The 27980-nt window shown below is 45.4% G+C and overlaps 3 protein-coding genes and 1 long non-coding RNA gene across 6 annotated transcripts; 2 read left to right on the forward strand and 2 right to left on the reverse strand.

Moving 5' to 3' along the window:
• The first annotated feature begins 6 nt into the window (after positions 1-6).
• On the forward strand, positions 7-6642 carry LOC146543447 (uncharacterized). Of its 2 annotated transcripts, XR_014886421.1 has the most exons (3): positions 7-130; positions 972-1135; positions 4034-6642. It is a non-coding gene; the product is annotated as an uncharacterized LOC146543447 (long non-coding RNA). The 2 variants fall into 2 exon arrangements; XR_014886420.1 differs by having other exon boundaries at positions 972-6642.
• On the reverse strand, positions 2117-4333 carry GHRL (ghrelin and obestatin prepropeptide). The gene is made up of 4 exons (XM_031555629.2): positions 4130-4333; positions 3488-3601; positions 2929-3037; positions 2117-2240 (listed from the first exon to the last, which is right to left on the reverse strand). The coding sequence occupies exons 1-4, from the start codon at positions 4331-4333 to the stop codon at positions 2221-2223; spliced, it is 447 nt and encodes a 148-aa protein (XP_031411489.2). The 3' UTR covers positions 2117-2220.
• Positions 6006-12002, reverse strand: SEC13 (SEC13 homolog, nuclear pore and COPII component). The gene is made up of 9 exons (XM_085236035.1): positions 11862-12002; positions 11604-11648; positions 10707-10822; positions 10135-10286; positions 9109-9242; positions 8264-8397; positions 7608-7728; positions 7258-7404; positions 6006-6824 (listed from the first exon to the last, which is right to left on the reverse strand). The coding sequence occupies exons 1-9, from the start codon at positions 11862-11864 to the stop codon at positions 6714-6716; spliced, it is 963 nt and encodes a 320-aa protein (XP_085092161.1). The 5' UTR covers positions 11865-12002; the 3' UTR covers positions 6006-6713.
• Positions 12003-12303: 301 nt separating this feature from the next.
• On the forward strand, positions 12304-27864 carry LOC100545074 (cullin-associated NEDD8-dissociated protein 1-like). Of its 2 annotated transcripts, XM_085236028.1 has the most exons (15): positions 12304-12439; positions 14261-14404; positions 15198-15352; positions 16204-16327; positions 16983-17239; positions 17779-17884; positions 18567-18715; positions 20366-20658; positions 21310-21451; positions 22604-24112; positions 24456-24551; positions 25237-25406; positions 25514-25678; positions 26126-26233; positions 26425-27864. In XM_085236028.1, the coding sequence occupies exons 1-15, from the start codon at positions 12372-12374 to the stop codon at positions 26650-26652; spliced, it is 3714 nt and encodes a 1237-aa protein (XP_085092154.1). In that variant the 5' UTR covers positions 12304-12371; the 3' UTR covers positions 26653-27864. The 2 variants fall into 2 exon arrangements, 1 of the variants encoding a protein (XP_085092154.1); XR_014886419.1 differs by lacking the exon at positions 26425-27864 and having other exon boundaries at positions 25518-25678.
• The last annotated feature ends 116 nt before the right edge of the window (positions 27865-27980 follow it).

The following is a 27980-nucleotide window of genomic DNA, read 5'->3' on the forward strand; positions in this document are numbered from 1 at the left end:
CCCTGAGGTCCCGCCTACTGGGCCGCCTCCTCAGGATCGGCCTCGGCTCCCTCGCGCTCTCCGCTCTGAGGCCGTGCAGAGCCGTGCGCTTTGGTCTGCGGCAGACTTTCTGTACCTCCTCAGTGGGAAGGTACGTACGTCTGAGAGCGCAGAGCTTTAGGCACGGTTTTCTAAAAAGCTTCCCCCGTCCCGTCAGAGGCAGAACCGCGGCACTGCGGGGCTCTCCGTGTGACAGCCGGGAAACGGCCGTCACGGGCTGCGGAAGCTCTGCTCGGGCAGGAAGCTAGTGTAAAAGCACCTCGTTGCAACAGAACGCCTTTCTTTTTGCAGCAAGTTTGGGTTTGCTGTTTGCCAACTTACTGCTGCAGGCTGTACAAGTCATCTCGAACCGCTGTAGGATGCCGTGCTAGGTTTTATTCCGGGCGGCAGAGCGCATCAGACCTGCTTCAGCCTCGTGAGGCTGTGCGTTACTGGGCTCTGCCACCCTCCTGAGGTCGATGTTGTATTTGCAATACAGAAACCACTGTGTTTAGATCGTTGGGGAAAAGGTTGTGATTTTCTGCTCTTCTTAGGGGCTGGTGGTGGCTGGTGGTTTCCTTCGTTGTTTGTTTGGAGCAGCCTTAGAAGAATGCTGCCCGCTTAGCCGGATAACAGCGTGGTAGCCTTGCCTCGATTTTGATTCTGTAGACTAACCAACCCATGCTTTTTTTCCTCTCCAGTCCTCTACGGTTCTGTCAGAGCTCTAGAAACAGACCCAAACTGCAGAGCTTCCTTTTCAGGGAAGGATTTATGCGCCGTCTCTCGCCAGGAGTTTCCTCACTGTGCTGTTGGGAAATATATTGATTGATTGCTTTCATGGAACATGCTTGGAAAACATTTAATATTTTTCAGAGAGAACACCAGTAGTAGAACTAAGGATTGCCAATGTGACTTCAGTGTTTTGACTCTTCCCTTTCATAACACTTCTGCAGGTTGTGTACCTGAGGAGTCCATGTCAGCACTCTCAGACAGGACTAACTGTGCACTGCAGACAAGATTGCACACCTGAGAAACCTTCTACTGTCCCTATGTTTTGCTTTTCTACAGGCAACCATTAGGCACCTGCATGACTTATGGAGCTGTACAGCAAATGCTGGTAAGATCTGTACCTGGGCATTTGTTCTATAATGGGCAGGAAAACCATTACACTATTTCTTCTGATTGTGGTACCAAAATGTTATGGCTATTGAATTAGTGCTAAGCATCTAAGTATATTTGTTTTCTAGTTGTCTTGGAAATACTTACTCCTTTTTAGTTTTCCCCTTTGCCTGTACAGAAGTTATACCACCTTCTGGTGGTATAACACAAGGTACTGCTAGTGGTATCAAAGGAATCAGTTCACCTGGGCGATAAATTCTGTGTCAGGAAAAAAGAACGTGCCGAAGAACTGAGCCTTGCAGCTGTGTTTACCTTTATCACATTAGCCTCGCCTGGGGTACTTTACAAAACGTCTTCAGGGCACTGACCAGAAAATCATGGATTCATAAATCTCTACATGGGCATTCATGTTGGCATTTCTAAGCACATAATTGCTTATGTACAGAAACGAATGTGTGCCACAGTGGAGCACAGTGGTGTATGCACTTGTAGCATGAAAATATAAGTTGTTTTTCTGATATCTAGCACTAGGACAGGTATGATTCTGAATCTGACTAAGTTAACTGAAAAATTGATTTTATTTTAACTGGAAGAGATATTGGATGGTTTCCTTGCTAATATCCATGTTAACACATCCCTTGAGAATTAAGCAAATTTGGTGACTGAAAGTTGATTCCATGTACATTTAGTTTGCACAGTATATTACGTGAGCCATCTAGTTTGAGATACTCTTAAAAATAACAAATGGTTGCAGTTTCAGCATAAGCTTTATTCTGTTACAGATGTCTGTAGAAGCATAAGATGGAGTTTCCATCAGTTTCGGAAAGAATTCATATAGCTTTCAAATATGTCATTTAAAATAATCACAGTAGATACTAAAGAAGGAAATAAAATAAGTCTACATGTCAGCCTGTGATTCACATTACCCTTTGAAGTTTTGCTTGTAGATTCTTGTCTTTTTCTTAGAGCAAACAAACTACTCAAGTTCATGTCCTCCTTTCTTCGTAGAGATGTAAATTCAGTTCGTTTTAAAGTAAAATTCAAATCAGGCCATCTAGTGCTGTGGATGTCCTTCAGCTTGCTTTAGTCTTTTGTCTGAGTTTCTAAAAAGCCAAAAGATAGGTAGGTTATTTTGAAAATCTTAATATTTTTTCTGAAAATCCCGTTTTGCCAATCAGTACAGAAGTGCCTCAAGCACCCAAATGAAGACAGATAAAGCTTTCAGGTGGTTACATTCTGCTGGGGCATGCATGCATAAAATTGTCTTATTTGTGTAATGGCCGAAAAAGCGGCCCTACAAAAGGAATTCAGAGTGTAGAGAGAAGTGCTTAGGGCAGTTCTTGGGATCCTGAAAAGCTGGGTGAAAGAAGAAGCCCGAGGTGACTAGAATGCATAATAGAGTTTTGAAGCCTGACAAAACCCTTAGAAGATTTGGAAAGGACAGCTTAATATAGTTGAGTGCAAATAAAGAATGAAGGGCAGTAAAGGTAAAAACAAAACTAAAAAACAAAACAAAAAGAAGCAACCAGTTTGTGGTGAGAGTTAGTACTCAGAACATTATTAGTGAGTCATCTAGAATGCTCTTATTTATTCTGCTGTCATTCTTTGAAGTTAAACCAGTGTTTTCTGAACATCAGACACTTCACTTGCTCTCTTAGTGGCAGCTTAGCTACTTAGCCCAGTCATTCCTGAAATGCTGTTCTGACTGTTTCACATGACAGATGGGACATTTGTGGGGTGGCTTTTGTTTTTTGTTTCAAGTTTCTGCATTTATGTCTTATTTGAAATTACCTTTAGCATTCTCTTCAAAAATGTCCTGTAGCATCTTCTCCAATGCTTGCCCATATTCTTGATACTCTCTTTCTGTTATCTTGACACCAATTTCAAAAGGAACATTAAACTATAAAAACATTAAAGGAGTTGAGCAGATGATTTTTGGACAAGGCACTGTAGGTTAATTCTGTGTTAGGCGTGAGAATAAGCAACAGGTAGAAAAATGATGTCCATTCATTTAATAGTGCTGAGACATGTAATGATCGTCTGATAAATATTACACATGGCTACTGCATGATAAAGTAGAGGAGATAAAACTAGAAGAAACTTGCATTACTGCATGTTAGTTCTGAAATGTAAGTGAATCCTTAACAGGAGATCATGATCTGCCTTTGTGCAGATACTTTTGAATTACTTCATGCTGTCAATGCTGGCAGTTTTCACGTGTCTTTTCCTACGTGCCCTTCAAGTTAAATGACTGTGGCTTTCAATTGTACATCTCCTGTGGCAGGAATTGTATTCCTGCTCCAACAAAATCATTTGAACTTGTATGTGAGCAGGAATGAAAAATACACACCTTAATATCAACACTGTTATTGTCATCTTCTCCCGCTGTTTCATCTGTATCCCAAAAGCTTTCTGTGCCTCGGGGATGTAATCTTGCTGTTGGTTTTCTTGTATCCTTTTGTTGCTAGAAAGCAAGCAAAATAGCACCTGTATAAAACTCCCATAATCAAATTGGTCTGTAGCAGGGAAAATAGAATTCATAATTAATGCAGATGCAGCAAATTAATTAGAGCCATCCCTGGCTTCTTTTAAAGTTATGATTAGTTAAAGCTATCAGTGACTTCTTTTAAAGTTACGTGGACGTTAGGTATACAATAACTGTACTACTATTCTGCATCCACTTTATCAGCCGTTTGTTTTAGGGTTCCTTATGGAACAGCCACCTTCCAATTCATTTTCAAAGTGTAGTTAACAACTTATTTAAACAGCTCCTTTGCATTTCTTTGTGGGTTTTTTTTGTTCAGTTTGTTGGTTTGTTTCTAAGATTAGTAGTTATGTTTTCTCATGTGAATGGTTTGTTACAGTCATTCTCTGGAATTCCTCCTTCTTCTTCCAGAAACATTCTTCCAAACCTCTGAACACTGTAAAGAATTTGGCTTCAAGAAATTATAGAGGAAGACAATTTCAAAAAAGCATTATTCTGAATTTTTACCTGTATGTTTTTATATGCGGGGCTTAAAAAACTAGAGCCAGCCTGAGCAGTTTCTGTCCCGAGGATGCTGAGAAGGAGAATTCCTAGCAGAGCAAGTCTGAGAAACATGATTGTCTTCGTTAGGTGGTGCTTTATTTCTCCTGATTTGAATGATATGCAGTTGTTTCTAAAAACAGATATAGAAAGAAAGCACATTTGTTGCATGCAAAAAGGCAATATATTCCGTCAAAAGAGATTATTACTTACTGTGTTTTCTTCTATAACTGAGATGTAATAACTGGAGCAGATAGGTTAGCAGAGAGAAATTACAGAGGGAAACTGGCGAAAGCTTAGAAATGCTCTGAAACTTCTCCGGGTTACCTTTGCTGCTTCACCAAACTGCTGCTTTCTGAAGCACCTTATATAGGATATTTATATAGGGATATTTGTTCTGTGCTGTGCTATTTCTGTAAATGCAGTCTGACGTGTATTCAAATTCCTTGGAAACACGGTGTGCCTGTAAGATAACAGTCTACAACACCATGAAAACGGCATACATCTGTTGCTGAGTTCCTTTCTATGTATAATGAAGTTGTGCAGGGAATTGTGTGTTTCTCATTTCATTTTTCTGCTGTGGCATTAACATCATTCCTTCTAAAAACTAGTAGCTGTAATGGCTCAGGACTTTCCCTTTCCAAAAAATAGCCCTTTTCCTGTTATATGGTGTGGTGTAACAGAAAAGAAGCAGAACTGAATTCCTGGCCACGTCTCTTGTGTTTGCCCCAAGTGTGCTTCCTCTCATCTACATTCTCTTCTGGGTTCTATCAGATTTCCTTGTCCTTTGTAGGAGGACTGAAGGCAAAGATGTTACCTGGAAACATCATTTCTGTTACTTTGAAAATGAAATACTGCACTTTGAAGATGTCAGTGAATAGCTGTAGCAATGTCTGAGGCTCTAGAAAACATCCTGTGAGGATTTTCTTCAAACCTGAGAACAATAGGGATGAAGTAGGAGCACACAGTAAAGGATGACAAATGTACACCTTCTGTTGCTTGTGTTCTAACTAGACTTGAATGATGTGGCTCATCTGTGGGATTTATTCTATGCTACAGATCACAAACCTTCAGTGTTAGGATGGAGGAAGGCATGGGAAATGTGTGAGATGGAAGATGAGAAGGAATTTAGTTGAGTCAGATTTGCTGATGGAAAAACGTAACTTGGAGCATCACTACACAGAGCACCCATCGTAACAGTGCTCTGCCCAACGAGGACGGTCTCGTTAGCACATCTGCAGGTTTTGAAACTAGTTTTTTTTCCTAGGGATGCAGTTCCACGTTGTTCTCTTTCACAGATTCCATGTCTCATGTTACTGCTTCCTAGCTGATTATTTCAAATACCTGAAACATGCAGCCATGTTTCAAATCAGATTTGTGGAATGATCCAATTATTAAAAGAAAATCATTTCTGAAACACGTCCATGGTATCGGCTGACTTGGTAGCACCAAGAAAGCTGGTAGCTGCAGTAGGGAGCTGAGAACAAGCGGAGGCAATGGATCAAATCCCCTCTGCAACAAAGTTAGGTTAAGAAGTTCTTGCAGAGTTAGATCTCCATCTTGACTTTTGTCCGAGAGCCTGCTGGCAGAGAACACAAAGGGGCACAAAGGAAGTAGGCAGTGATGAACCACTGGAGAGCTTCCGGGTCCTAACAGAATTACTCTAACAGAAGCCCCTTGCATTTTCATGGCATACTGTGGATTCTGGCCAGACTAGGCCTTCACTAGCTCTTACAAAGCCATGTACAAATACCATACATGAGAGCCACACTAAGGCACCTGTCAAGGTAGACTACCGAAATCCCCCATACGGCCCCTGTGAAAGATTACCAAATACAGCATACCAGGCTTTAACCAATAAGACTTTATTTTGTTGTCTAAACAAAAACCTGAGGTACAATATAGAATTGTGGCTAAAAAAAAAAAGAATGTCTTCAAATAGTATTTTCATTTGTTGATGTTCATTAAATAAACAAGTTTGAGATTACTGTAAAGCAAAATACATATGCATTCTGCTACTCTTTTTCATCTTTGGAGGTTTTCATGTATCTGAGCACATTACTTCTAGGGAAACCCAAGCACCATTTCAGTACCACCAGAATGTTGTCTACTGCTAACTCCACCAGCCCGCCCCGCCACTTGAAATAGTTTTGGCCTTTGAGTGGCAGAGCATTTGCCCCTTACACAGATGGGCTCACACGTGAGCACTTTCATTGCCTGCCTCCTCCTGTTCCTGCTCGAGTGCTTGAAGTGTATCCAATTAAATCCAACTCCTAAACCAGAAGGCAGGTTACAATTTTTACAGGATCAGGGAGTAGCACAAGGCACAGTACTTTGCTCCTCTCTTCATCTTTAATTTAAGGGAATGTCAATTAAGGCTGATTATCAACACATTGTAGCCTCCCAGTATTGGTTAAGAGCGCTCATAAAATTGGACAGTTATTTCCCATTTTGTGTCCAGTTTGGATAAAACCAGTTCTTATCTGATTCAAGAAACATTGCAAGTCAGGTATAGCGATCGCTTCCAGCAGCTGGACTGGTCAGTCTCACATCACTGCTCATTCTGCTGCCCTTCTGTAACAGCAGACACTCCTCCTTGGCCCTTGTTGACATCGCTGATGCATGCCCACAGCCCATCTACTGATTCCTTCCACAGCGTGACCTCAAAAACAGAGCAGGAAAAGGTTTTAGCCTTAAACATTCTCCGTTTCTCATTTTCTTTGTAATGATCGCATCACTAAGACGGTGATGGTCTATCAATACAGCAGTGTGTCAGAGTTGTTTTAAGCATCAAATTATTTGTAGCTGTTTGCTAAATCGTTATCCAGCAATAAAGGGAGTGAGAATTAATTCTGGTGGTAGTATCCCTACAAAATAAAATTAAGCCTACATTTCCAATCAGGACTAAGAATGCAATGCATGTAGTTTGCCAGACATTAGGGTCTTCCTCCCCTTTAGATAAATGAATAAACAAACAAACCACACAAAAAAAACCCCCCACTACTGCATCAAAGGAAAGTCTTTAGCAGCCTTAACTCAAAACAACAGAAGCAAAAATATGACATGCAAGAGTAAACTGAGGCTGCAGTACTCACTTTATTGTCTCCTCCAGACACTGCAAGTATATTTGCAGTAATGGACCAACTCACATGCCAGACAACGTCGTTGAACTTGTGCAGCAATTTTGGTGACCATGAATTTCCAGAGGCATCATCGCATGTCCAGATAAACACTCTGCCATCCTATAAAGACAAACAGGTTGGGTTGGCTGGCCACAAGTTGGTAACACAAAAACAAGCTTCTTTGCATTTCCAATTATGACTGCACTTACACTGATGTGAACTCTAAGTGTGCCTATATGCACATCTGCTGTACGTAACGGTCTTTCTTCTTACTCCAGCCAAAAGCAAGGCACAAGTACAGCTCACTCCTTTAGAAGTCTCACCTGTGAACAGCTAGCAATGGTACTTGTTGGCAAGCCTATGGATGGAGCCCAGGCTACATCTCGAACCCAGTCACTGTGTGCCTCCAGCTTCTGCTCTTCTTTCCACTGGCCATCTTCTTCTCTGAAAATACATTTACACAGTTGGAAGGATGGCAGCAATGCCAGCTGTGCTTTCCACCTACTGTTCTGGAAGACTTTTTATTGCTTTCAGCCTCTGGTTTTATCCCGATAGCACAAAGCACAAACATTCCTTACTCTCCTCCAAAAAGCTGTATGGCTTAAGCTGACAAAATCCTTTCTAGAGAACAGAATGCAACACAGGAGAAACACATTTGGTCTTCAATTACTGTATGGAGATCTGCTATTCTGCAAATAACAAATTTCAGTAATCAAAGACAATTAAACAGCCACTTTTCAAGATAAGATTAAGCAGATCTGGCATGAATTCTATGAGTGTTTCTAAGTCACTAAGTTGTTTCTATTTTTAAAGTACTTTTCTAAAATAGTAATAGTTAAAGATGAAAGCATAGAGATGCCTGAAGTATAACTCAAGGTGCTATTAGGGACATTCAGAGACCATAAAGAATGACTTTTTTTAATTATTTTTATTTATTTATTTATTTATAAGTTCTTAAGCCTGGTAAGAAAGGACTTACTTCCAGATCTTGACAAGGTTGTCACAACCACCAGATGCAAATCTTTTGATGTAGTTTGGTTTTTGACCAGATGGTTGTTCTATAAGGCTGCCTGGTACAACAGCAGGAGCCCAGCTAACTGCATTACATCCAATCTATATAAGGAAAAAAATAAGATCATCACTAAAAGCTGTGGAGGGAGCAAAGGACATCTATGCTGGATGGATAATTAGATGGATAAGAACTTCAGAAACGGTCTATTCTCAACTGTGCATTTATTCAGGAAGTGTTAGGTAGCTTAGTAACTGTCTTATGGGCAAATATCATCTTGGAAATGTATACAGTGGAGACAGATTAAAAAAAAAAAAAGAAGAAAGAGATGCAAGATGTAGGCCATTGCTAGGAGTGAGGAATGCAGAGAGAATCTGTGGGCCCACAGCTCAATTTTCTTTTAATGCAAGCCACCATCATTAACTGCTTAGATGCCTGCCAAGTTTTATTTAAACAAAAAGTTCCACTGCTGTGGGAAAACACAAGTTTTTCTCTGCAGTTTTTCCAGCTTCTAGTTGAAGTTTACTCACAGCCAGATCGCAGGAGGTGTTCTTAATATCAAGGCCATTTCCCACTATGTAACTTCCAGCACTGTGTTTAACAATCACACTCAGATGTATTATCACATGGCTTTCACATTATTTTCTGCTCCATTTTACTTACTGTAAATATAGTTTCTTACTTTGGATTTATTTAAAACAAGTTATTTAGGGTTCTGGAAAATGATTTACATTACTTAATTGTATTTCACTATTTAGCTAGTCTGCATATTCTCTGAAGCATCAACTCAATGCTCATCCGAGGCTCCAACTTACAGTATGTGCATTGCTGATCTTTTTGACTTCCCACTGCCCATCACCCGTGTAGCTCAGTAATGAAATTGCGCCATCGGAGCTCCCGCAGGCCAGTATCAGCCCATAGTCGTGTGGTGCCCAGCAGACAGAATTCACTGTGAGGGATGAGACAGACTGGGTTACCGCAGAGCGCTAACTAAAACTGCCTAACCCAATTGCTGACTTGTACTAGTGAATGGTTACTAAAAGTGAGCAGCTTTGCAAGCTAAGAAGAGTTTTAGCATTCCTGAATTTCAGCAAAGACAATTACCACAGTTTACTGAACGATGGAAAACTGCCTCTATGTTTAGCCCCATTCTAGATACAGACCACCAGAACAGCACTTTCAATGAGGTAAAACCCTCTTGACTATCCTGTGCAACAGTGAAGAGATATCAATGATCCTAGAACAAAAGCTGACAAGCTGGCACAGCATTTGAAGTCTAGATCAGTAACAAAACAAAGGTATGCATCTATTATATACTCATTTTTAACCCTGGCTTAGTCTTAAGAGCATGGATCAAGAGTATTCTAATTGATTCGTTTGAGAATAAAGAGCAATACTGAACAGCAAAGCACCTCTTCTTTCTTTGGCATACTGAACATTTCAGAAACTTCTCAGCTTTGCTTGTAGGAGAACCAATCATCTCAACAAAAGAGTTTCAACTGGAAAAACAAAACACAGCATACTAAAGTTCCTTTTTCCTTTCGTCCTGTAGCAGACACATACAAAGCTATTTCAAGACTTCAGTACCCTACGACCTTGTTTATCCAAAGCTGATTTACTTGTTCTGTGCAAACTTGTCCTGTGTATGTACCAAGACAACTGATTATCCAACACTATGCCATTCTGTACGTGTCCCCCCTGTGCGGAACAGACTTACTGTCTTCTCTCCATTAACTGTTCACAATCTGATGGAAGATTTCTTCCTTAACAATGATGGATTTATTCCAGTCCAAACCCCATCCTTGTCCCAGTTTCACTTCCCAGTTCCAGACACCACACACCTGAGGAATCATGCCCTGTGTACTCATAGGTCTTTTCCCAAGTGCCATTTTCTTCCTTCCAGATAATAACCTTCCTGTCATAGGAGCAGGAAGCCAAGATGTTTCCGTACATAGGATGAGCCCAGGCAACTTGCCACACTGGACCTTCATGCCTGCAAGAAACAACATTATTTGGAAAAGCTGAGAGAAATGCATTCCTGTTGTGGCAAACTGGTGGTCTGTACATCACTGATACAATGATATGAAGAATACGAGTAAAACCAAGATGAAAAATAGGGTATGACTGCCAGACAAAGCCATTACCATTGAAAACAATTCCAAACATTTATCCTTGTATTAAGATTGGGAGTTTAACTCTATAGAAATATAGGTGTTAAGTAAGCAGTGAATCAGAAAGCCACAGCGTTACTTCTAACCGTCTCTGCTCCCCCTGGAGGCTCTCAGCAGATCTTTAGAACAACGAGCCACAAAGAACCACCCGGGAGAATTTACCACACATCCTAAGTCACCGAAAGGCAAAAGGACAAAATGTTAAAGACTTGCGAAGAACATCATCTTTTAAGACCATTTACCCTCTTAGGTCTGCAATGAGGATTTGCCCTCCATTCCGAACATCAAAGATTTTCACAGATCTGTCTGAAGAACAGGTCGCCAGCCGAGTGCCATAGTAATCCATCTGTGCATCGTGCTGCAAGGCAACACAGAAGGTGCTGTTGGCCCATGTGAGCTCTGCTTTCTTAATAAACATCATTACATTTTGGAAGCAGCTCTAAGAACTGCAAGCAGATCACTGAGTCCCAACATGACAGGATAAGGGGGACAGTCTTTAAATAATCCAGACAAACCACACAAGTCATTTATTTCCCCACCTGCTCTTTTCTCTGACTGCACAAGCGCTACTCGTGCAGCAGGTTGGGTTCAGAGTGGGGATGCACAGCGCTTTCAGGAGAGGACAGGAGCTTGGTGCCACCAAGTGCAAAGCCTTGGCCAAGTTACTGCTGTCATTTCTTACAGTGTACATTCAGTGTAATTGCACTAACGTCTTTGGTTTAGCTTGAAACATCAGCGTTTAACAGCACTCCTTGCTCTCATAAGCTGCTTTGTAATCCTTCCTCCTATGCATGCTTGCACGGCAGCTCCCGCAAACACCCGCATCAAGGAAACCAGCGCTGTCACCCAGCTCCCATGCCGTGCAGCACACAGCTGTACTTTGTTCCATTGAAACAACCCCGAGCACGAAAACCGCATTAAACTTTTCCTCCTTTCCATTTTCCTGCTCCCCATTACGAAATAGCACTCTAGAATTGTAGCCGGGATTTGATATTTCACGTCCCAGAAACCTTTCCGCACGGATACACCGTGCCCTCTGACCCCGCAGTCCCGGTACAGCCCGGCACAGCAGCCTCACAGCGCCGAGCCGCGTTTTCCGAGGCCGCGCGGCAGCAGCAGCAGCAGCAGCGCACACTTACAATCATGTCCTCGTGAGAGGTGTCCACGGTGTTAATGACGGAAACCTGCGGAGGGAAAGGGGCCGGTTAGGGAGCATCGCACCGCGCACGGGCCCGGAGCCGCGCCCGGCCGGGGGCACACGGCCGGCCCGGAGCGAAGCGCCTCTCCCGGTCCCGCAGTGCCGGCACCGCCGCCTTCTTCCGCCGCCCCCCGCTCTACCCCGAGACGCCTCCCCGCCCGCGGAGCCGGGCCCGGCCCGCCGCCCTCCCCGCGCCTACCATAGCGGCGGCTGCGGGCCGTGGAGCGGCGGGCGGCGATCGCTGTGCGGGCGGCCGCGCGGTTCAGACGTGGCACGTTGGTCCGCCGCCCAAACGGGCCCCGCCGCGGCGTTGCCCGCGCGGTTGGTTCCGCCCGCGCCCAGTTCCGCCCGGCGCCGCGCGCGGCCGGGGAGAGGCGGCGCGGGGCCGTCCCGTGCTGCTTCGGCGCTCCTCTCCGCTCCGCTCTTCGCGGCGGTTCGTGGAGCCGGCGGACGATGGCGGCCGCCGCTCCGTGCGGTAGTTCCACGGCCGCCGCCTCCGACCCGCGCCGCGCTGCGAGCCGCTCCGCCTGCAGGGGCCGCCCGAGGCCCGGCGGCGCCGCCCGGAGCCGGCCGGGTCGGCGGGGCCCCCTCCCGACGGCCGCCCCGGGGCCCGTCCCGCCGCCTCGGAGGCGGCCCCGCGGGGAGCGCGCGGCCCCGCCGCCCTCCGCCATCTTCCCGCGGGCGCCCGGCGCCGCGCCGCTCCGCCGCCATGGCCAGCGTGTCGTACCACATCTCCAGCCTGCTGGAGAAGATGACCTCCACCGACAAGGACTTCAGGTGCGGGCCGGAGCGCCTCGTTTCCCCGGGACGGGCCGTCCCGCCGCCGGGCTGCGGCCGTTCGGAGAGGGCTGGCGGCCGAGCAGCCGGGCTGCGGGACCGTGCCTCCCGGGCAGGGCGAGAAGGGCCGCTTTTGCTCGTCATTGATGTCAGTAGAGAAGGGAAGGAATCTCCGTAGGCGGGGGACTGGCGGCTCGGTGCCCGGGCTGCGCTACGGGACGCGTCCGATCCCTTACAGCCGGCACCTGTGACAGGTGTCCCGGGCAGCCCGCGCCTCCGCCGCCGTTCGGCAGCTTCCGCCCGTGCCCGTTACCCGCCTCGCGGAGCCCGCAGCGGGCAGCGGCGGCCCCGCGCATCCCGCCGGCGGTGGCCATACTTGGTCATGCTCGCGCTGCGCAGGCACGGGAGCGCGGGTGCAGCCCGGAGGCTCCGCCGGACCCGGCGCGCTGCGGTTCTGGGTTTCTTTTTGGGGTTCTGGCCGGCTGCACGATGCCGCGTGTACCGGGCTGCTGCCCCGGGGAAGGCTTGCACGTGGGATGCGGCCCCGCACCGCGGGCAGCGTTTGTTCCTTAATGCTGAATGGGTTACATCGGAGCCGGACTCAAAATGGAGGTGTCATCCATAAACGAGAGGGGAGCTCCTCCTCGGCTCCTTTCGGACACCCGTCCCCGTGCTCGGATGTGATAACCGAGCGTCCGTTGCTCAGGGTCTCGGGCTGCTGTATATTTCCTGCTCCCAAGAGAGCAGATGGTTACAGAACTTCTCACTGTGCGTTTTGTCGTTGTCCCTGTAGGAAATTACATTGGCCGGCAGTCAGAGATCTTGTTGTTTTTCTCCTAAGCTGGAGTGAGAAGTACTTGTGTGGTTTTGCTCATGGGAGAGAAAAATGCAATCAGAAATGTCATTTGTGCCAAATACTGTCCTATGTTAATGAAATGCAAATAAATTTGATTGCGTGGTGGATACGGAATGAAGAGCAGAGGAGTGTTCTTTAATAAAGGGACACCAGAGCATCAGGAGGAGGACATGGAACGCTCAGGGCTGGCAGTGCTTCAGAGCAGCAGTAAATATTGATACCTTTTCTCTAGAACAGAAAAAAAGCTCTGCGAGGGCTCTGGGTGAGGAGAGGGCGGCCATCCCAGCTGCCAGGACGTGTACCAGCCCAGGGAGCAGGAGGGTGTGAGAGGGGCGAGGTTGGGCTGAACAGTGCAGCTCTAAATATAGCCGGGCGAATTTTCAAGGTAGAGAGGATCTTTTTATAAGGTATAGAGGGACTTTTTTTAAGGTACTGAAGTTTAAAGGTCCGGTATGGAGCCGTGATTTTTTTCCATTTTTGAGCTAGGCCTTCTCTGCGTGTGGGACCGTGCTGTCAGTGCTGGAGGTGTCAAGGAACACAGCCAGGCACATCTCAGTTCCCATGCTTGGTTTCCTAGGTCTGACAGTTGGTCAAAAACCACTCTTGTTTTTTCCAGCGTACTTAACTGTGTTCATTTAGGCACTGGGAAAATGCACAATGGGTCCCATCCCACAGTGCCAGTTTCAGCTGTGGCTTGCCCCATCCTCATCAAATATTTTTAGAAGAGAATGTCTGTTTCTTATTTTCAGAGACTTTTTAGCCAAAGCCTTTTCACCAGCTGCCTCGCTCTGAGTTTTCTTCTTGTCAGAAAGTATCAGTTCTATGTACTGTCTTTTTAATTAGAGCATAAAAGATGGTAGGTTAGTCTTTGAAAATCTGTTTTTGTACAAAGACTTATTGTCAAGAGGAGGAGATGCATTTGTGTCTGTGTATCAGCCAGTCCACTTCTGCTACATTTCTTTCAGATTTATGGCCACCAATGACCTGATGGTGGAACTGCAAAAAGATTCTATAAAACTAGATGAAGACAGTGAGAAAAAAGTCGTGAAAATGCTTTTGAAATTGCTGGAAGACAAAAATGGGGAAGTACAGAACCTCGCTGTCAAATGGTAAGAGCTGCGTCAGAAATTTCCGTATTCACTGGCAATTACAGGGCTGTCACAGACTCCCCTGAGTGCTGGAATGGAGCCTGCTCCTGCTGCGTTGGCACCTGCTCCAGCATCCCCTCCTGGGGGCTTTCCCTCACCTGCTGCACACGCGAGTTTCTTTTCCTGTTGGGATCCAGGCAGGGTGATGCCTTTGTTCAAGCAGTAGGTGACTTCAGAAGTAGTTGAGTTCTTACCAAATTGTGAGGCAGCATGCCTGAGATTTAATTTCTTTAGAGAGAAGCTCAGTTTAAAGTTTTGGGACATCGAGCTCCTCTCCTTTAGAAAGGTTTGAAGTCCAGTGCTGAATTTCCCAGTGGCCTTGTCATTGTTACAGATGGTATTAAGCGGATGACAGGTACAGCCCTTTTTGCTGACATATGGTTACTGCTTTACATTTTTTAACTAATCAGCCATAATTGCAAACAAATGCTGTCAAACACTTTATGCACAATTTTGAATACAACCTCACAAGCAGGAAACATAGGTTGCTAAAAGTTGTAATAATGGTAGTAAGAATAGTAACAGCAATAAAAAGTGCAGAGTGAAGGGAGCAGACTTCCCATAGCAGTTCTGAGCCTTGGCTAAGGAGGAGGCTTTCACACATGTGGCAGAGAGCAATAGGTAGTTAATAGTGTGTAAAAGCCATCTGGCATTTGTTCTAGAAGACAGTTTCTTATGACTGATTTTGTTTCAAAACCTGACTTGGGAAAGCAGTCCTCTTCATGTTCATTCTCATTTGGTTCTCCTTCTGCAGTCTGGGCCCACTGGTTGGCAAAGTGAAGGAGTACCAGGTGGAAACCATTGTGGACACACTGTGCACAAACATGTTATCGGACAAGGAACAGCTGCGGGACATCTCCAGCATTGGTCTGAAAACAGTCATCTCTGAGTTGCCGCCGGCTTCTACAGGTAAAACATTTGTCCCTGTCTGGTAGATTGAGGCAAAAGGGAATCATAGCCTTTGGGAAGCAGGAAGATGGGTGGGTCAGAGCCTGAACGTTATAAATTCCTTATTCACTAGCTGGAGGAGAAGAAATGAAGGAAGAAGGAAAGAAAGATCAATCTGAAATACTGCTATGGGTAGAGATGAGATGACATGAAATCTCTTGAGCTGGTCGCTGTGAGGATACTGCATCTGAAACTGCATCTGAGAGAAATCCGCTTATGTTTCTGCAGTCCTAAGGCATTCAGTGCGAGTTGAGATCCAGCTGCTCAGGACATACCTGGCATTCACGGAGATGTAAGTCTCCTCTGCAGCCATTCCATGTATCTGCTGCTCCTTTATGGCAGGTTGCCACAGCAGTGCTGCCCGCCTGTGTTAGAGGCTGGGAGGAGACTGAGGATTAGTTTGCAAATTACTAAATTTCATCACAGAGCTGAGGGGCTGTTTCTGCTATGATTGCTCTCCCTGTACAGAAAACACTGATGTGTTGAATCTGAATATTTTCAAGTTAAAAACAGGGGAAAAAGAAACTTTCAGAAAACTCCCCCCCAGCTCTGCTCCATGAGTTCCATGGCAGGGGCTGCCCACTCTGTGCCACCATCTGGGTAGAAGACTCTCCAAAATGAGGAGCTCCTTCAGGAGCATCAACAAGCTGTACTGCAGCTGGAGGCTCCTTGCTGCTGGCAATGTCTGTCCTTCACCTCAAACAAAAGCTGGCTGACTGCTGCTCTTGTCATCTCTTCCTGTGGTGAATTGTTATTTTCAGTGTAGGATTGAGACCTCTTTTTAAGTGACGGGAAAAATCTCTCTCTTGCAGGTTCCACCATAACAGCAAATGTATGCAAAAAGATCACAGCCCAGCTGACAGGAGCTATTGGAAAGCAGGAGGATGTATCTGTGCAGCTGGAGGCTCTTGACATCCTGTCAGATATGTTGAGCAGGTACCAAAGGATTTCCTTTGGCAGCTGGGTACAGCAAGGGGCTGCACTGTGTGTGTTTGCTTTTGATTTCTGTATTTCCCTAATCTTACTCTGTGGGCTTAAAACTGAAGGATTTGGGTTGGCTGCCACTGGGGAATATCTCAGCAGAGCAGATTGCCCAGCAGGAATGAGGGGCTGCATGCTGAGCCCCTCTGTGCTGGGCAATAGTGGTAACAGTAGTGATGGATCCCACAGAGGCTCTGTTTAAAAAAATAAAAAAATAAAAAAAAAAATAAGGCAAGTGAGGGCAAAGCGGGGAAGTTTATTTTAGCCCTCTGATCTGATTGCACATGCATTTTTTTTCCTGGCTGCCTCTTTCTCTTGTTACATAAGTCAGAGTGACAGTGTCATATGTCAGCTGCATGCAGGAAATTATTGACGAAACCCCAGGTCATCTAGAAGGACTCAATCAAAATCAAATTACTCCATGATGAAGACAAAAAACCTTTCCCTGTTTTCCCCAGTACAAGTCAGTGTTCAAACCCAGGATGCCAAAACCACCCTTTTGCTCTCCCTTCCCCTTCATAGCTGAAGAGTTTGTATGTTTTTTGCTGGTATAGGAGCTTTTCCTCTGACATGCTGACTTTCAAATTCTACCTTGTTCTGTTGGTTGCAGGCTGGGGGGAACTCTCTACTCTTTCCATTCTTCCATCCTGAACTGTCTCCTTCCTCAGCTAACGAGCCCCAGGTTGGCAGTACGTAAAAGAGCCATCATTGCTTTGGGTCATCTCGTCCTGACCTGCAGTGGGAACATCTTCTCGGAGCTTGCAGAGCATCTTATTGCTGAGCTGAAGAAGAATGAGTCTACTTCAACTACCAGGACATACATTCAGTGTATCGCTGGCATCAGTAGGCAGGCTGGACACCGCATAGGTAGGACAGTGGTTTGAAACGATGCTGGAAACAGGCACGCATTTTAAAGCAGCTTTCTTTCAGTGGTAAAATAAATGCATTTGGTCTGTTCCTGATGTGTTAGTGGGTTGTGCTTTGGGATTCTCTCTGTGGTCCTGATTTGGCGTTGGTCTACACTTGGGAGGAGACACCAAACGAACTCTCTGGCTGCCATTCTACAGTGCGTTTCATCTCAAGGTCTTTTTCACTAGCCTGGTCTGAATTAATGCGTCTGTGAATGATGGCAGTGGATTCACCTCATTTTAAAGAAGAGGAGAAATGTAGGATAGCGAGTCTGAAAGATCTGCCAGAACTGACATTCAGCCCTGGAAGACTTCTAGATGTAGCTCTTTCTATGACTGAAGGGCCAGGTCATCTACTGAAAATCCCTGCAGGGCTGCTTGTTGGTGGGCTGCTGGCTCCTTGCCTAAGGGATCCAAGTGGGGAATGCTGTGCCAGGCACATGAAGGAAGTAACAGGTGGCTGACATTGTTTACCGCTGCTTGCTTTGTCTTTCCCAGGAGAACATCTGGAGAAGATAATTCCTCTGATTGTTCGGTTCTGTAACGTGGACGATGATGAGTTGAGAGAGTACTGCTTTCAGGCATTTGAGTCTTTTGTGAGAAGGTGTGTATCCTTGAACAGCTGCACCATCCTTTGCATTGATGTCCTTCTGGTGTAAATATGTCTACTTACAGTGTCCTGGGTTGAGTATCTTCCTACATACATTCCTGTTGGGGAAGATAGTTCACAAATAACATTTCTTCTTCACATGCAGAGTTGGGCATGATTTATGAGCTACATTTCCTTAATGTATAAAAGTGTATTTTCTGTATTGGTTTTGCAGAACTAGGAGTTTTTCTTGTCTTTGGAGGATAGCTTGAGAAAGAGGGTTCTCGGTGCAGGGAGGGAGTGGAAGACAAGAAGGGAGGTCATACAGAGGAGATGCAGCTTTCCTGACATTTGGTCAGAAGTTCAGGGCTTGTCTTGGAGAAGCAGCCCTGCAGAGCTGCTGAGTTTTTCTCCCATGGGTAGCAGACTGAACCAGGTGTTCACAGATAGTTTTTTTTTTCCGGGGTATTTTTTTTTTTCTTCCTTATAGAAACCTTATAGAAATCCTCCCCAGGAGAATGTGGTATTGCTTCATGCACGGTAAGAAAAGGACTTAACTCATATTAACAAAATGCTTAAGCAGTCTGGGAAGCATTTTGGAACCCTTTTCAGATGGACTGTATTAGTTGAATATTTAAAATTGCTTATTACTCATTTTATTAACTCTAACTCTTAGAATTTTTATTTGTCATGATAGGTGCCCAAAAGAAATTGACCCTCACATCCCAAACGTGATGAGTCTATGCTTGAAGTACATCACCTTTGACCCGAACTACAACTATGACAACGAGGAGGAAGAAGAGGAAGAAAAGATGGAAACTGAAAATGGGGAGGATGAAGAACAAGGTGCCTGCTTGTGAGGATGACTGTGCTTAGCAGAACACTGGTTTGCATTTCTCCCCTTCCTGCTCTCTCACTCTCTGGGATGTTACTTTTCAGATCTGTCTCAAGACAGTGCTCTTGATTTGGTTGTTTCAATTTACCAATGGTAATAACAAGCTGCTCAGATCTCTGCCTGCCTGAGCAACGGGGAGAACACTGAATCTATACTCTGAGCTATCAGAGAGCTAGGTGGAGGAAGCGTTGCCTTTCTTGCCCTGCTGACTTAGTAGTAATCTCTTAGAGCACGTACAGCGAGCAGCCATGCTTCACGCTTGGAAATCCTGAGGAGCAACAGCTCTGACGTCTTGGCTGTTGGAAGCACTTCCTTGTGCTCTCAGCAGTGCCAGTGCTGCTTGCAGCCTGCCAGGCAGAACTCAGACTCTGGCTCCGAGCAGCTGATGTGATGTGTGTGGGCTGTTAGTCGAGGGAGGTGTCATTTTTGAGCCTTCTGAAGTCTGAGCTTCCACTGGTGGCACCAAGCATTTGAACCAGCTGTAACCCAGATTCCTGTTTCTCCTGATAATTTAGCTGTAGTAGATCCATGCACATGTGAGTTAGATATCTCCTTACTGGGATCCTAACAAAATGGTATTTCTTGAAAAGAAAGATGTTATGAGGAAATCTAAAAATTGCAGTTAACAGTTACCTTATGGGTTTCTTACTGCATCTGCTGGGGTGCTGTGCAGTATTGTTTTTGGATTATATGATCTCTGGAGGTCCCTTCCAGCCCCTACAGTTCTGTGGTTCTGTGACCTGCTGTTTGAATGAAAGGCTGCCATTTAGTATAACAGTTTCAGTTCAACCTAATTCAGCCTACGGATATTGTAGCCACGCCATTGTTATTATTATAAGGCAGCTATTTTTTACTGCTCTGTAGCAGAAAGAAGCAAAGCTACAGTCCTGGACCCTTGAAAGTACCACCATTAGAAACATCTCAGTCACCAGTGAAAGCAATCTGATACTGTCTTAACAGGGGTCTTCTGTCTACTTTCTGAATCTGTTTAGCTTGGTCAGATAACAGGTGTATGTTTAAATACTTTCACGTATAGAAAGCATCTTGTAATGTCTGTATTTATAGCTGCATGAAGTGCGTGGCAGCTAAGAGCAAAGTTAGAACAGCTTCCTTGAAAGGAGGGCATGTTTGTTGACTTTCATGCTAATCAGGGTAAGATCCTGGCAGGCTTCCTGGAGAGTGTGTTAGTTGTTCTGCCAGTAGCATTGTAAATTGTTTGCTATTTTGTGCCACTCAAGGATTGCTAAGACAAATATTTATGTATTTCTGCCTTTAAAATCAGAGGACCTCATTCTTTCTTCAAAACAAAAGCCTTGATGCCTGAGCTGACCTGGCTTCCCCAGTAAGTGGAGTAATATTAAGGTTTGTTCTGCCAGCTCTCACTTGAAACAGAAGAATCTGAACTCACATCAGCCCTGGGTCACACTGCTGTCTCTGGTGACATCTATAGGGACAGGCTATTCTGGACAATTTCACATGTGTGAGTTACTGGCACCTGTTTGTTTAGTCAGCCAGAGGCTTAGACTCTGAGGCATCAGGTGATGGTCTACTTCTGATTTGCTCCTGACAATGCACCTTGTTTTCCCTTCTCTTCCTTCCAGAAAGCGATGATGAGTACAGTGATGATGATGACATCAGTTGGAAAGTCCGCAGGGCTGCAGCAAAGTGCCTGGAGGCCATTGTCAGCAGCAGGCACGATCTCCTTCAGGACTTCTACAAAACCCTTTCTCCAGTTTTGATAAGCAGATTTAAGGAGAGAGAGGAGAATGTCAAAGCTGACATCTTCAGTGCTTATATCTCGTTGCTGAAGCAAACGCTGCCCATCCAGAGCTGGCTGCATGCTTCAGATGACTCTGGCAAAGATGATGTTTCCCTGACAATGCTTCAGAACCAGGTGTGTGAGGAGATGGTGGGCTGGATGACAGCAGAAAGCAATAAAGAGAAGTAGATAGTGTACCACTGATGAATGTGCCTAACAGTCAAGCTTGAGAACAAAGCTTGCTGAAGGAGCCCTTGGGCAGATCACCAGAAGGTACTGGCTCCCAAGGGTTAACAATTCCCCCCTTTTTTTTCAGTTCATTCTTTTTACCATTCCTGGGAGTGAGAGCTGAGGCAGTGCAGAAGCACTCAGTTGTATGCATTGTTCCCCTGGGTCAGCCTCTGACCTGTTTTTAGACTGTACAAGACACACTGGCCTTTGGCTAAAATGATGATTTTGTTGTATTTCTTAAAGCTTCTGTGTTAGGGGATAACACCAGCACCAGAAAGGTTTGCTAGGGATTCTGTTTGTAGAATATGGAAGAATAAAGTCCCCTCCAGCTCATCAGTTTGCGTATTTTTTCTTCACGCGCACTGTCTTGTAATCTTTCCCGTCTTGTTTTCTAATGAACAATTCCACTGTTGACTGCTGAATCCTGACAGTTTTCTTGCTGTGCTATTAGTGCTTCTGGCTCAGCTGAGCAGCCTGCTTTGGTAACATAGCTCTGTGCTCTGGAAGCTGGGATGACCAATGTGTTTCTTTCTGGTTTGTTTTTCCACATTGCAGGTTCCCAACATTGTCAAGGCCTTGCACAAGCAGCTCAAAGACAAGAGCGTCAAGTCCAGGCAGGGTTGTTTCAGCCTCCTGACGGAGCTGGCCAATGTTCTTCCTGGTTGCCTGGCAGAGCACATCCCTGCATTAGTGCCTGGTAAAGCTTGTCCACGATCCGTGGTTGGCTCTGTTAGTTGGTGTCACAGCATGTGTGCTCCTGACCTGTGTGTTCATATTTTATTCCTGTGTATTGTCTCTGTTCAGCTTCAAGGCGCGCATGTCAAGTTCTTGTCCATGTTGATACATTTAGCAGTTCCCAGATCAGTCCCTAGTTCTGTCTACCACTGACAGCCAGGATAAGAATACCAGCTTCATTTCCACAGTCCCTGGAGGAGGTGTCCTTAAGAGGGCATGTTCCAGCCTCCTTTGAAATTAGCTAGAATTACTTGCTAGCCTGCTGAGGTCAGTAACAAGTGACTTTTTCTTTTACAAAATGTAGTGGTATTAACAAATATATTCATATTACCAATAATTTGATGTGTTCCCTCACATTTTTCACAGAGCTTTCCTTGCCTGTAAGTTCATGAAGTATCTCAGACTGCTGAAAGGCTCGTAGTACTGAGGGTCTGCTTTGGCTTTTGGAGTGACTGTGTAGTAAACGTATAAAAAGTCTCCTGTGCTTCTTTCTGTCCTTCTTTCTTAGGAATCAGTGCTTGCAGGACGTTTGTAATCAGAAAGCCAAGCACAACTTCAGGGATAGCAAGCAGTGTTGTGTTTCTGATTAAGTCAGAAAATGGATTTGGAAGTATGTGACATTTAGGAAGGAAGTCAGTCTGCTAACGATCCACAGTTACATTGCTGGCAAAACTAACAGAAGTCATAAAAGAAGTCATAAGACTTCGCACAGAAGAATAAAGGAAAAACTCAGAAAGGGACATTACGGCTGCGTGGGGTTTCTGCTGAGAATAAATGTTCCCAGTCTTAACATTGTCAGTCTTATTTGCATTTTGATAACAGTCCCTCCTTACCTCAGCCCAGGATGACTTTTCTTACTAAATTTTAAAAAGTTTTTGTAGCCAGCTGTCCGTGTCTGCTGCAAAGAGTAATTGTGTTTGAATTGCTTCTTCCTTGAAAGCAGAACGAGTGCAAAGATAATAGTTCTTTGGAATAGTAAATATAATTTGAGTAGGGAGAGGAAAGAAAAGATTCAGATTGTGCCCATTTTCTGAGGGCGGCTTTGGTGGCTATTTTCCCAATAGAAACCACCAGTTGAAATAGGACGGCATTCATTCTTGTCTCTTCTGCACAGGCATTGTTTTCTCCTTGGCCGATAAATCCAACTCCTCCAACATGAGAATCGATGCGCTGTCTTTCCTTCATGTCCTTCTTTGCAACCACCAGCCAGAGGCATTTCATCCTCACATCAAAAGCCTGTTACCTCCAGTTGTGGCCTGTATAGGAGACCCCTTCTATAAGATCACTTCAGAAGCTCTGCTGGTTGCTCAGCAGCTTGTGAAGGTTATCAGGCCTCTGGACAAACCTTGCACTTTTGATGCCAAGCCGTACGTGAAGGACCTTTTTCCCGGTACTCTGAAACGATTGAAGGCAGCTGACATTGACCAGGAGGTCAAAGAGCGTGCTATCTCGTGTATGGGACAAATCATTTACAGTCTGGGAGACCATTTGAGCACTGACCTGCAGCCAACATTGAAGATATTTCTGGAGAGGCTCAAAAATGAAATCACCCGCTTGACAGCAGTTAAAGCATTAACTCTCATTGCCAGTTCTCCGCTTAAAATAGACTTAAGACCTATCCTAGGGGAAGGCTTCCCCATTCTAGCTTCCTTCTTGAGAAAGAATCAACGTGCCTTGAAACTCAGCACTCTGGCCGCTCTGGATATTCTGGTGAAGAACTACAGTGACAGCCTTAAGCCTGCCATGATAGAGTCTGTTCTTACAGAGCTCCCTGCCTTAATCAGTGAGAATGACATGCACGTTTCCCAGGTGGCGATCGCATTCCTTACTACTTTAGCTAAGGTTTATCCATCCTGCATCTCTAAGATCACTGGTTCAGTTCTTGCTGAAATCTTGCAGCTTGTCCACTCACCTTTGCTTCAAGGAGGGGCTCTGAACGCTATCATTGACTTCTTCCAGGCTCTGGTTCTGACAAAGGCAGCGGCTGTGGGCTACTCGGAGCTGTTGAAGCAGCTGACTGCACCCGTGTACTCCTCGGGTCCGCCTGGGGCATCGGCAGCGTTACACAAACAGGCGTATTATTCTGCTGCTAAGTGCGTGGCAGCCCTTTCCTCAGCCTGCCCCAAAGAAGCCCCTGGGACAGTGAACCAGTTTATCCAGGACGTAAAAAGCCCCAAATGCAGCGCTGCTGTAAAGGTGCTAGCCTTCCTTTCGCTGGCAGAGATGGGGCGCACCACGAACCTTACGAGTGCTCAGAAGGAGCTCAAAACTGTCATCCTGGAAGCGTTCGCTTCCCCCAGCGAAGAGGTGAAATCTGCTGCTTCCTATGCACTGGGGAACATCAGTGTTGGAAATCTTAAGGAGTATCTTCCCTTCATGCTGAAAGAGATTGAAAGCCAGCCAAAGAGACAGTACCTCCTGCTGCACTCTTTAAAAGAAGTCATTAGCTCTTCCCCAGCCGACAGCCTCAAGCCTTACGTGGAGGATATTTGGGCTCTGCTTTTTAAGCACTGCGAGTGCTCAGAGGAAGGGACGCGCAACGTGGTGGCCGAGTGCTTGGGGAAGCTGACTCTGGTGGATCCCTCTGAGCTGCTGCCTCGGCTGAAAAAGCAGCTGTCATCAGGTAATGATATGAAGAGCAGTGCTGAGATGGAGTGGTGCTTTGTTTTGCTGGATGGTCCTCTTGTAAACCACTGGTGAGAGAAAGGCAGTCCAGAGAGGTGAAAAGAAGACAAGGGATCTTTGCGAGGGGTTCAGAGGAGTACTGCATTGCTGGGCTGTGGGAGGTGGCTCACAGCAGGGACTGAACAAAGACATTGTGCTGGGAGAGGCTGTTCAGACAAATCCGCAGCCCGCTTTTCAATGTACGTCTGCTGAAACTGAGAGCAGAATACATGCTACAAAGTTAAAGTGACGATTTTGTCTCTTGATCTGTCACTGTTTTCTTCTTTCCATCTTTGTCACAGGCTCTCCGCATGCCCGCAGTACGGTGGTGACTGCAGTCAAATTCACAATTGCAGACCATCCTCAACCTATTGATGCTCTCCTGAAAGGCTGCATAGGTAAGCTAGTAAAAGTCACAGGGTGAGCCAGGAACAGGTTTTGGCTTTCATTAACAGCTCAGGGATTTTTCACACCTAATCCAGTTATTTTTCTGCAGTGCTTCTCTGCTTTTGGCACTCAGGAGGAGCACTGTCACGTGGGCCCTTGCTAAATGTTGTGATACTCTGCTATTGGGCATCCCGTGGGTGGCTGAGATTTTTAGGAAGCATTAACTCCCTCTGCTTTCAAACGTAAGATTCAAGCATTATGCAGACAGGATCTTGTGAAACACAACCTAAATTAAGGCCTTATACCTTGTAGGGAGCCTCTGTCTCAGATCTGTTGTATGGAAGTAGGCCTTGTATTTCTGAGAAGTCTTATTGGAGCAAAGTAGATCTAAGCAAGAAAAAAGAACGCCGTGCTTGAATTCTGAACCTTCTGATGTGACTTTAAGGGAAGGTCTGTGGTAGCTAGAATCTTGCTACTTGTGTATCTTTATGCCCATATGCAAAAAAGTCACAATTCTTCTATTTACTATATCCTGAATGAAAGTATCTCCAGTGTCTGTTAAACCATGCCCCTAAAGTTATTTCACCACAGCTATATCCAAGCTACATCAAAAATACACTGTAGTGTTCTTGTGTCAGTTACAATTGCTTCTTGGTGGACTTGTAAAACACTGCCTGATGTGTTCTCAACCCACAGGTAACTTCTTAAAAACCCTTCAAGATTCAGACCTGAATGTTCGACGTGTGGCTTTAGCCATGTTTAATTCTGCTGCTCATAACAAACCTTCTTTAATCCGGGACTTGCTAAATGCAGTTCTCCCCAGCTTATATAATGAAACAAAGGTCAGAAGAGAACTCATCCGAGAGGTATGTCATCAGTTTGTCCTGAGTGCAGTACAGCAGCAGCTCTGTGTGTGTGAAGCTGTCACGCTGCCTGCTGGTAGGTTACAGCTCTGTTTTTGTTCTTGTTTAAGGTAGAAATGGGGCCATTCAAACACACAGTGGATGATGGCCTTGATGTGAGGAAAGCTGCTTTTGAATGCATGTACACGCTGCTGGAAAGCTGTCTTGACCGGCTGGATATCTACGAGTACCTGAACCATGTGGAGGATGGACTGAAGGATCACTATGACATTCAGGTGGGGAGGTGCTCTGCCAAAACTGCTGTAGGACAGAGAAGTAACTGATGTTATTCAGCTCTAAGGGAGCCAGGGCACGACTCATAGCTTGATAGGAGCAAATTTCCTTTTCATTCTGTTTAATCTACCTCCACTTAGAAGGAGTACAGCAGTGGCACAATTGCTGGGCTGAACACAGCCTTCCTCAAAAGCTGAGCACCCCGCAGACACCTGGGAGCAGGGCGCCTGGGACCTGAGTCCAGCCGGGCACCTGTTGTACGTTGGCTGCTAGCAGGTGCATTTCTAATTATGACTCTTAACAAAGCCCCTCGCGGGAGTGCAGAGGAAAGCACTGAGGTACAGATGCCACGATGAGAGCACAGCCTTCTGCAGACAGGATCCATGCTGGAGTCAGGGCACTGGAGGGTGTAGCGAAGCGGCGCATTTTATCTTTCCTCCTTTGTCTAGATGCTGACTTTCATAATGCTGGCTCGGCTGTCCACACTCTGTCCTAATGCAGTTCTGCAGAGGCTGGAGCGACTGATCGAACCGCTCCGGGCAACCTGCTCCACAAAGGTGAGATCAGAGCGACGTGCTGGGGCTGCCTTCTGCCCCCTGTGCCTTAGCCCTCTGTTACTTCTTCTGAGCAACCTGCTCCCAAGTTCCTCTGCTTAGAAAATGATCTGCTCGCTCTGCTGATGTGGTCAGTGTTGTGCCGGCATCATCTTTTCTTAATCCCAACTGAAGATTCTGCTTTGGATTTTTAGGTAAAAGCTGGTTCGGTGAAACAGGAGTTTGAAAAGCAGGATGAATTGAAGCGATCAGCAATGAGAGCAGTAGCTGCTCTCCTGACCATCCCTGAAGTAGAGAAAAGTCCGGTGATGGCTGAATTTTCTTCTCAAATCAGATCCAGTCCTGAAATGGCATCGCTTTTTGAAAGTATTCAGAAAGACACTGCTTCTCTGCCCTCTACAGAATCAATGGACATGAGCTAAGGCTCTGCCCTGTATCCATTGCCTGCCTCACCATGCATGAACCAAGGGATGTGTCACAGTGGGCACAGTGAGGATGTCATCAAGCTGCTCTCTGGTGCAGCAGCTGCTTGGCAGTGAGTGCCAGCAGAAGTAGCTGCTTCTGGCTGCACCTGTGGGCACCAGGCATCTCGCTGCATTTTACCGTGACACGTGAGATGAAGGAAAGCATTGCCCCTGTGCAGGGAGGAGAGTAGATGTGAATGCTAAGTTTCAGCAAGCTTTTACAGGGTATGTCAAGCAATTTAGCATGATGCCATGCAAAATGAAAACCACGTCCTGGAGTATTTCCCTACTGAAGTGCAAAGAGAAATAGCTTAAAAGTTGTTGTTTTTTTTTTTAACCACTGCACATGCACTTTTTACTCCAAATTGCCTGAAGAATGTATCGTTTCACTAAATAACATGGCTAAAATCTGCGTGTCTTTTAAGTAGTGATGTACACCATAAGCATAGGACCTTTGTCAAGAAGAGGAAGGAGACTTGCATGAGCAAAGCTGTACAAGCTGCAGCTGGACTGTTCTTACCAGGACATCCCAGCCTGTCTGTACAGGGCTAGATTCATAGATGTGATAGTTGGGTATTTCCACAGCTTTTCAGCAATACTTTTTTTTTTTTTTCTACTTTTTACTGCAGAATACCTCAATAGGCTGCCTTCCAAAAGAGACTGCAGGATTGTAGTACAATACAAATCATTTACTAAGCTTTTCTCTGCATTAAGCAGTGGCCTCTCTTTGCCTCTTGGAGGAGATCAGTGTTTGTAGTGAGTGACCACCACCGCAGCACCCATCTGCTCCAAATTCTGGTCGTTAAAGTACACAGCAGCAACACACATTAAGAGGGAAGCTCATATTGAGTGCTCCAGTATCACAGGTGAATCTCAGTAGCCAGAGTTGCTGAAACACAGTCCGCAGTACCTTCTGTCATTTGAAAACCTCTAAAGCAGATGTTTTGTTCTAATACTGCTTTGCAGAGGGGAAGAAAAGCCTTAAGAGAAAATGTAACAGCAAATTAGAGAACAGGGCCACCACGACACACTTCTTACAGCCATGGAGTTGTAATAAGTTTTCATTTCTCGTTTTTGACAGCGGTTGATGTGAAAAATATTTATAGTGCAGTGTTAAAGAATATCCACCCTGTTTGAGTGGTAACTTAAAATAAAAAATGTACCTATGAAGCCGTGTTCATTCCTGAATTCATTACTTATCACAGCAACATTACATTGCTAACGCTACTAGGAGCCCACAGAACAAGGGAACATCTGCTTGCACGACCTTTTCTTGGCCTCCACTA

Source organism: Meleagris gallopavo, chromosome 14, assembly GCF_905368555.1.
Source record: "Meleagris gallopavo chromosome 14, MGAL_WU_HG_1.1, whole genome shotgun sequence".
NCBI classification, from domain to species: domain Eukaryota; kingdom Metazoa; phylum Chordata; class Aves; order Galliformes; family Phasianidae; genus Meleagris; species Meleagris gallopavo.

Coding starts and splice junctions, on each gene's coding strand:
- SEC13 (XM_085236035.1), bottom strand. Junction 10,823..11,603: donor CCTCTCACGAGGACATGATT/GTAAGTGTGCGC, acceptor GTTGCCTTGCAG/CACGATGCACAGATGGATTA. Junction 7,405..7,607: donor CCATTGCTAGCTGTTCACAG/GTGAGACTTCTA, acceptor TTGTCTTTATAG/GATGGCAGAGTGTTTATCTG.
- LOC100545074 (XM_085236028.1), top strand. CDS start 12,372: ATGGCCAGCGTGTCGTACCACATCTCCAGCCTGCTGGAGAAGATGACC. Junction 14,405..15,197: donor CAGAACCTCGCTGTCAAATG/GTAAGAGCTGCG, acceptor CTCCTTCTGCAG/TCTGGGCCCACTGGTTGGCA. Junction 24,552..25,236: donor TCTCCTGAAAGGCTGCATAG/GTAAGCTAGTAA, acceptor CTCAACCCACAG/GTAACTTCTTAAAAACCCTT.
- GHRL (XM_031555629.2), bottom strand. CDS start 4,333: ATGCAACAAATGTGCTTTCTTTCTATATCTGTTTTTAGAAACAACTGC. Junction 3,038..3,487: donor ATAACAGTGTTGATATTAAG/GTGTGTATTTTT, acceptor ATGTTTTTATAG/TTTAATGTTCCTTTTGAAAT. Junction 2,241..2,928: donor TTTTGAAGAGAATGCTAAAG/GTAATTTCAAAT, acceptor TTGGCTTTTTAG/AAACTCAGACAAAAGACTAA.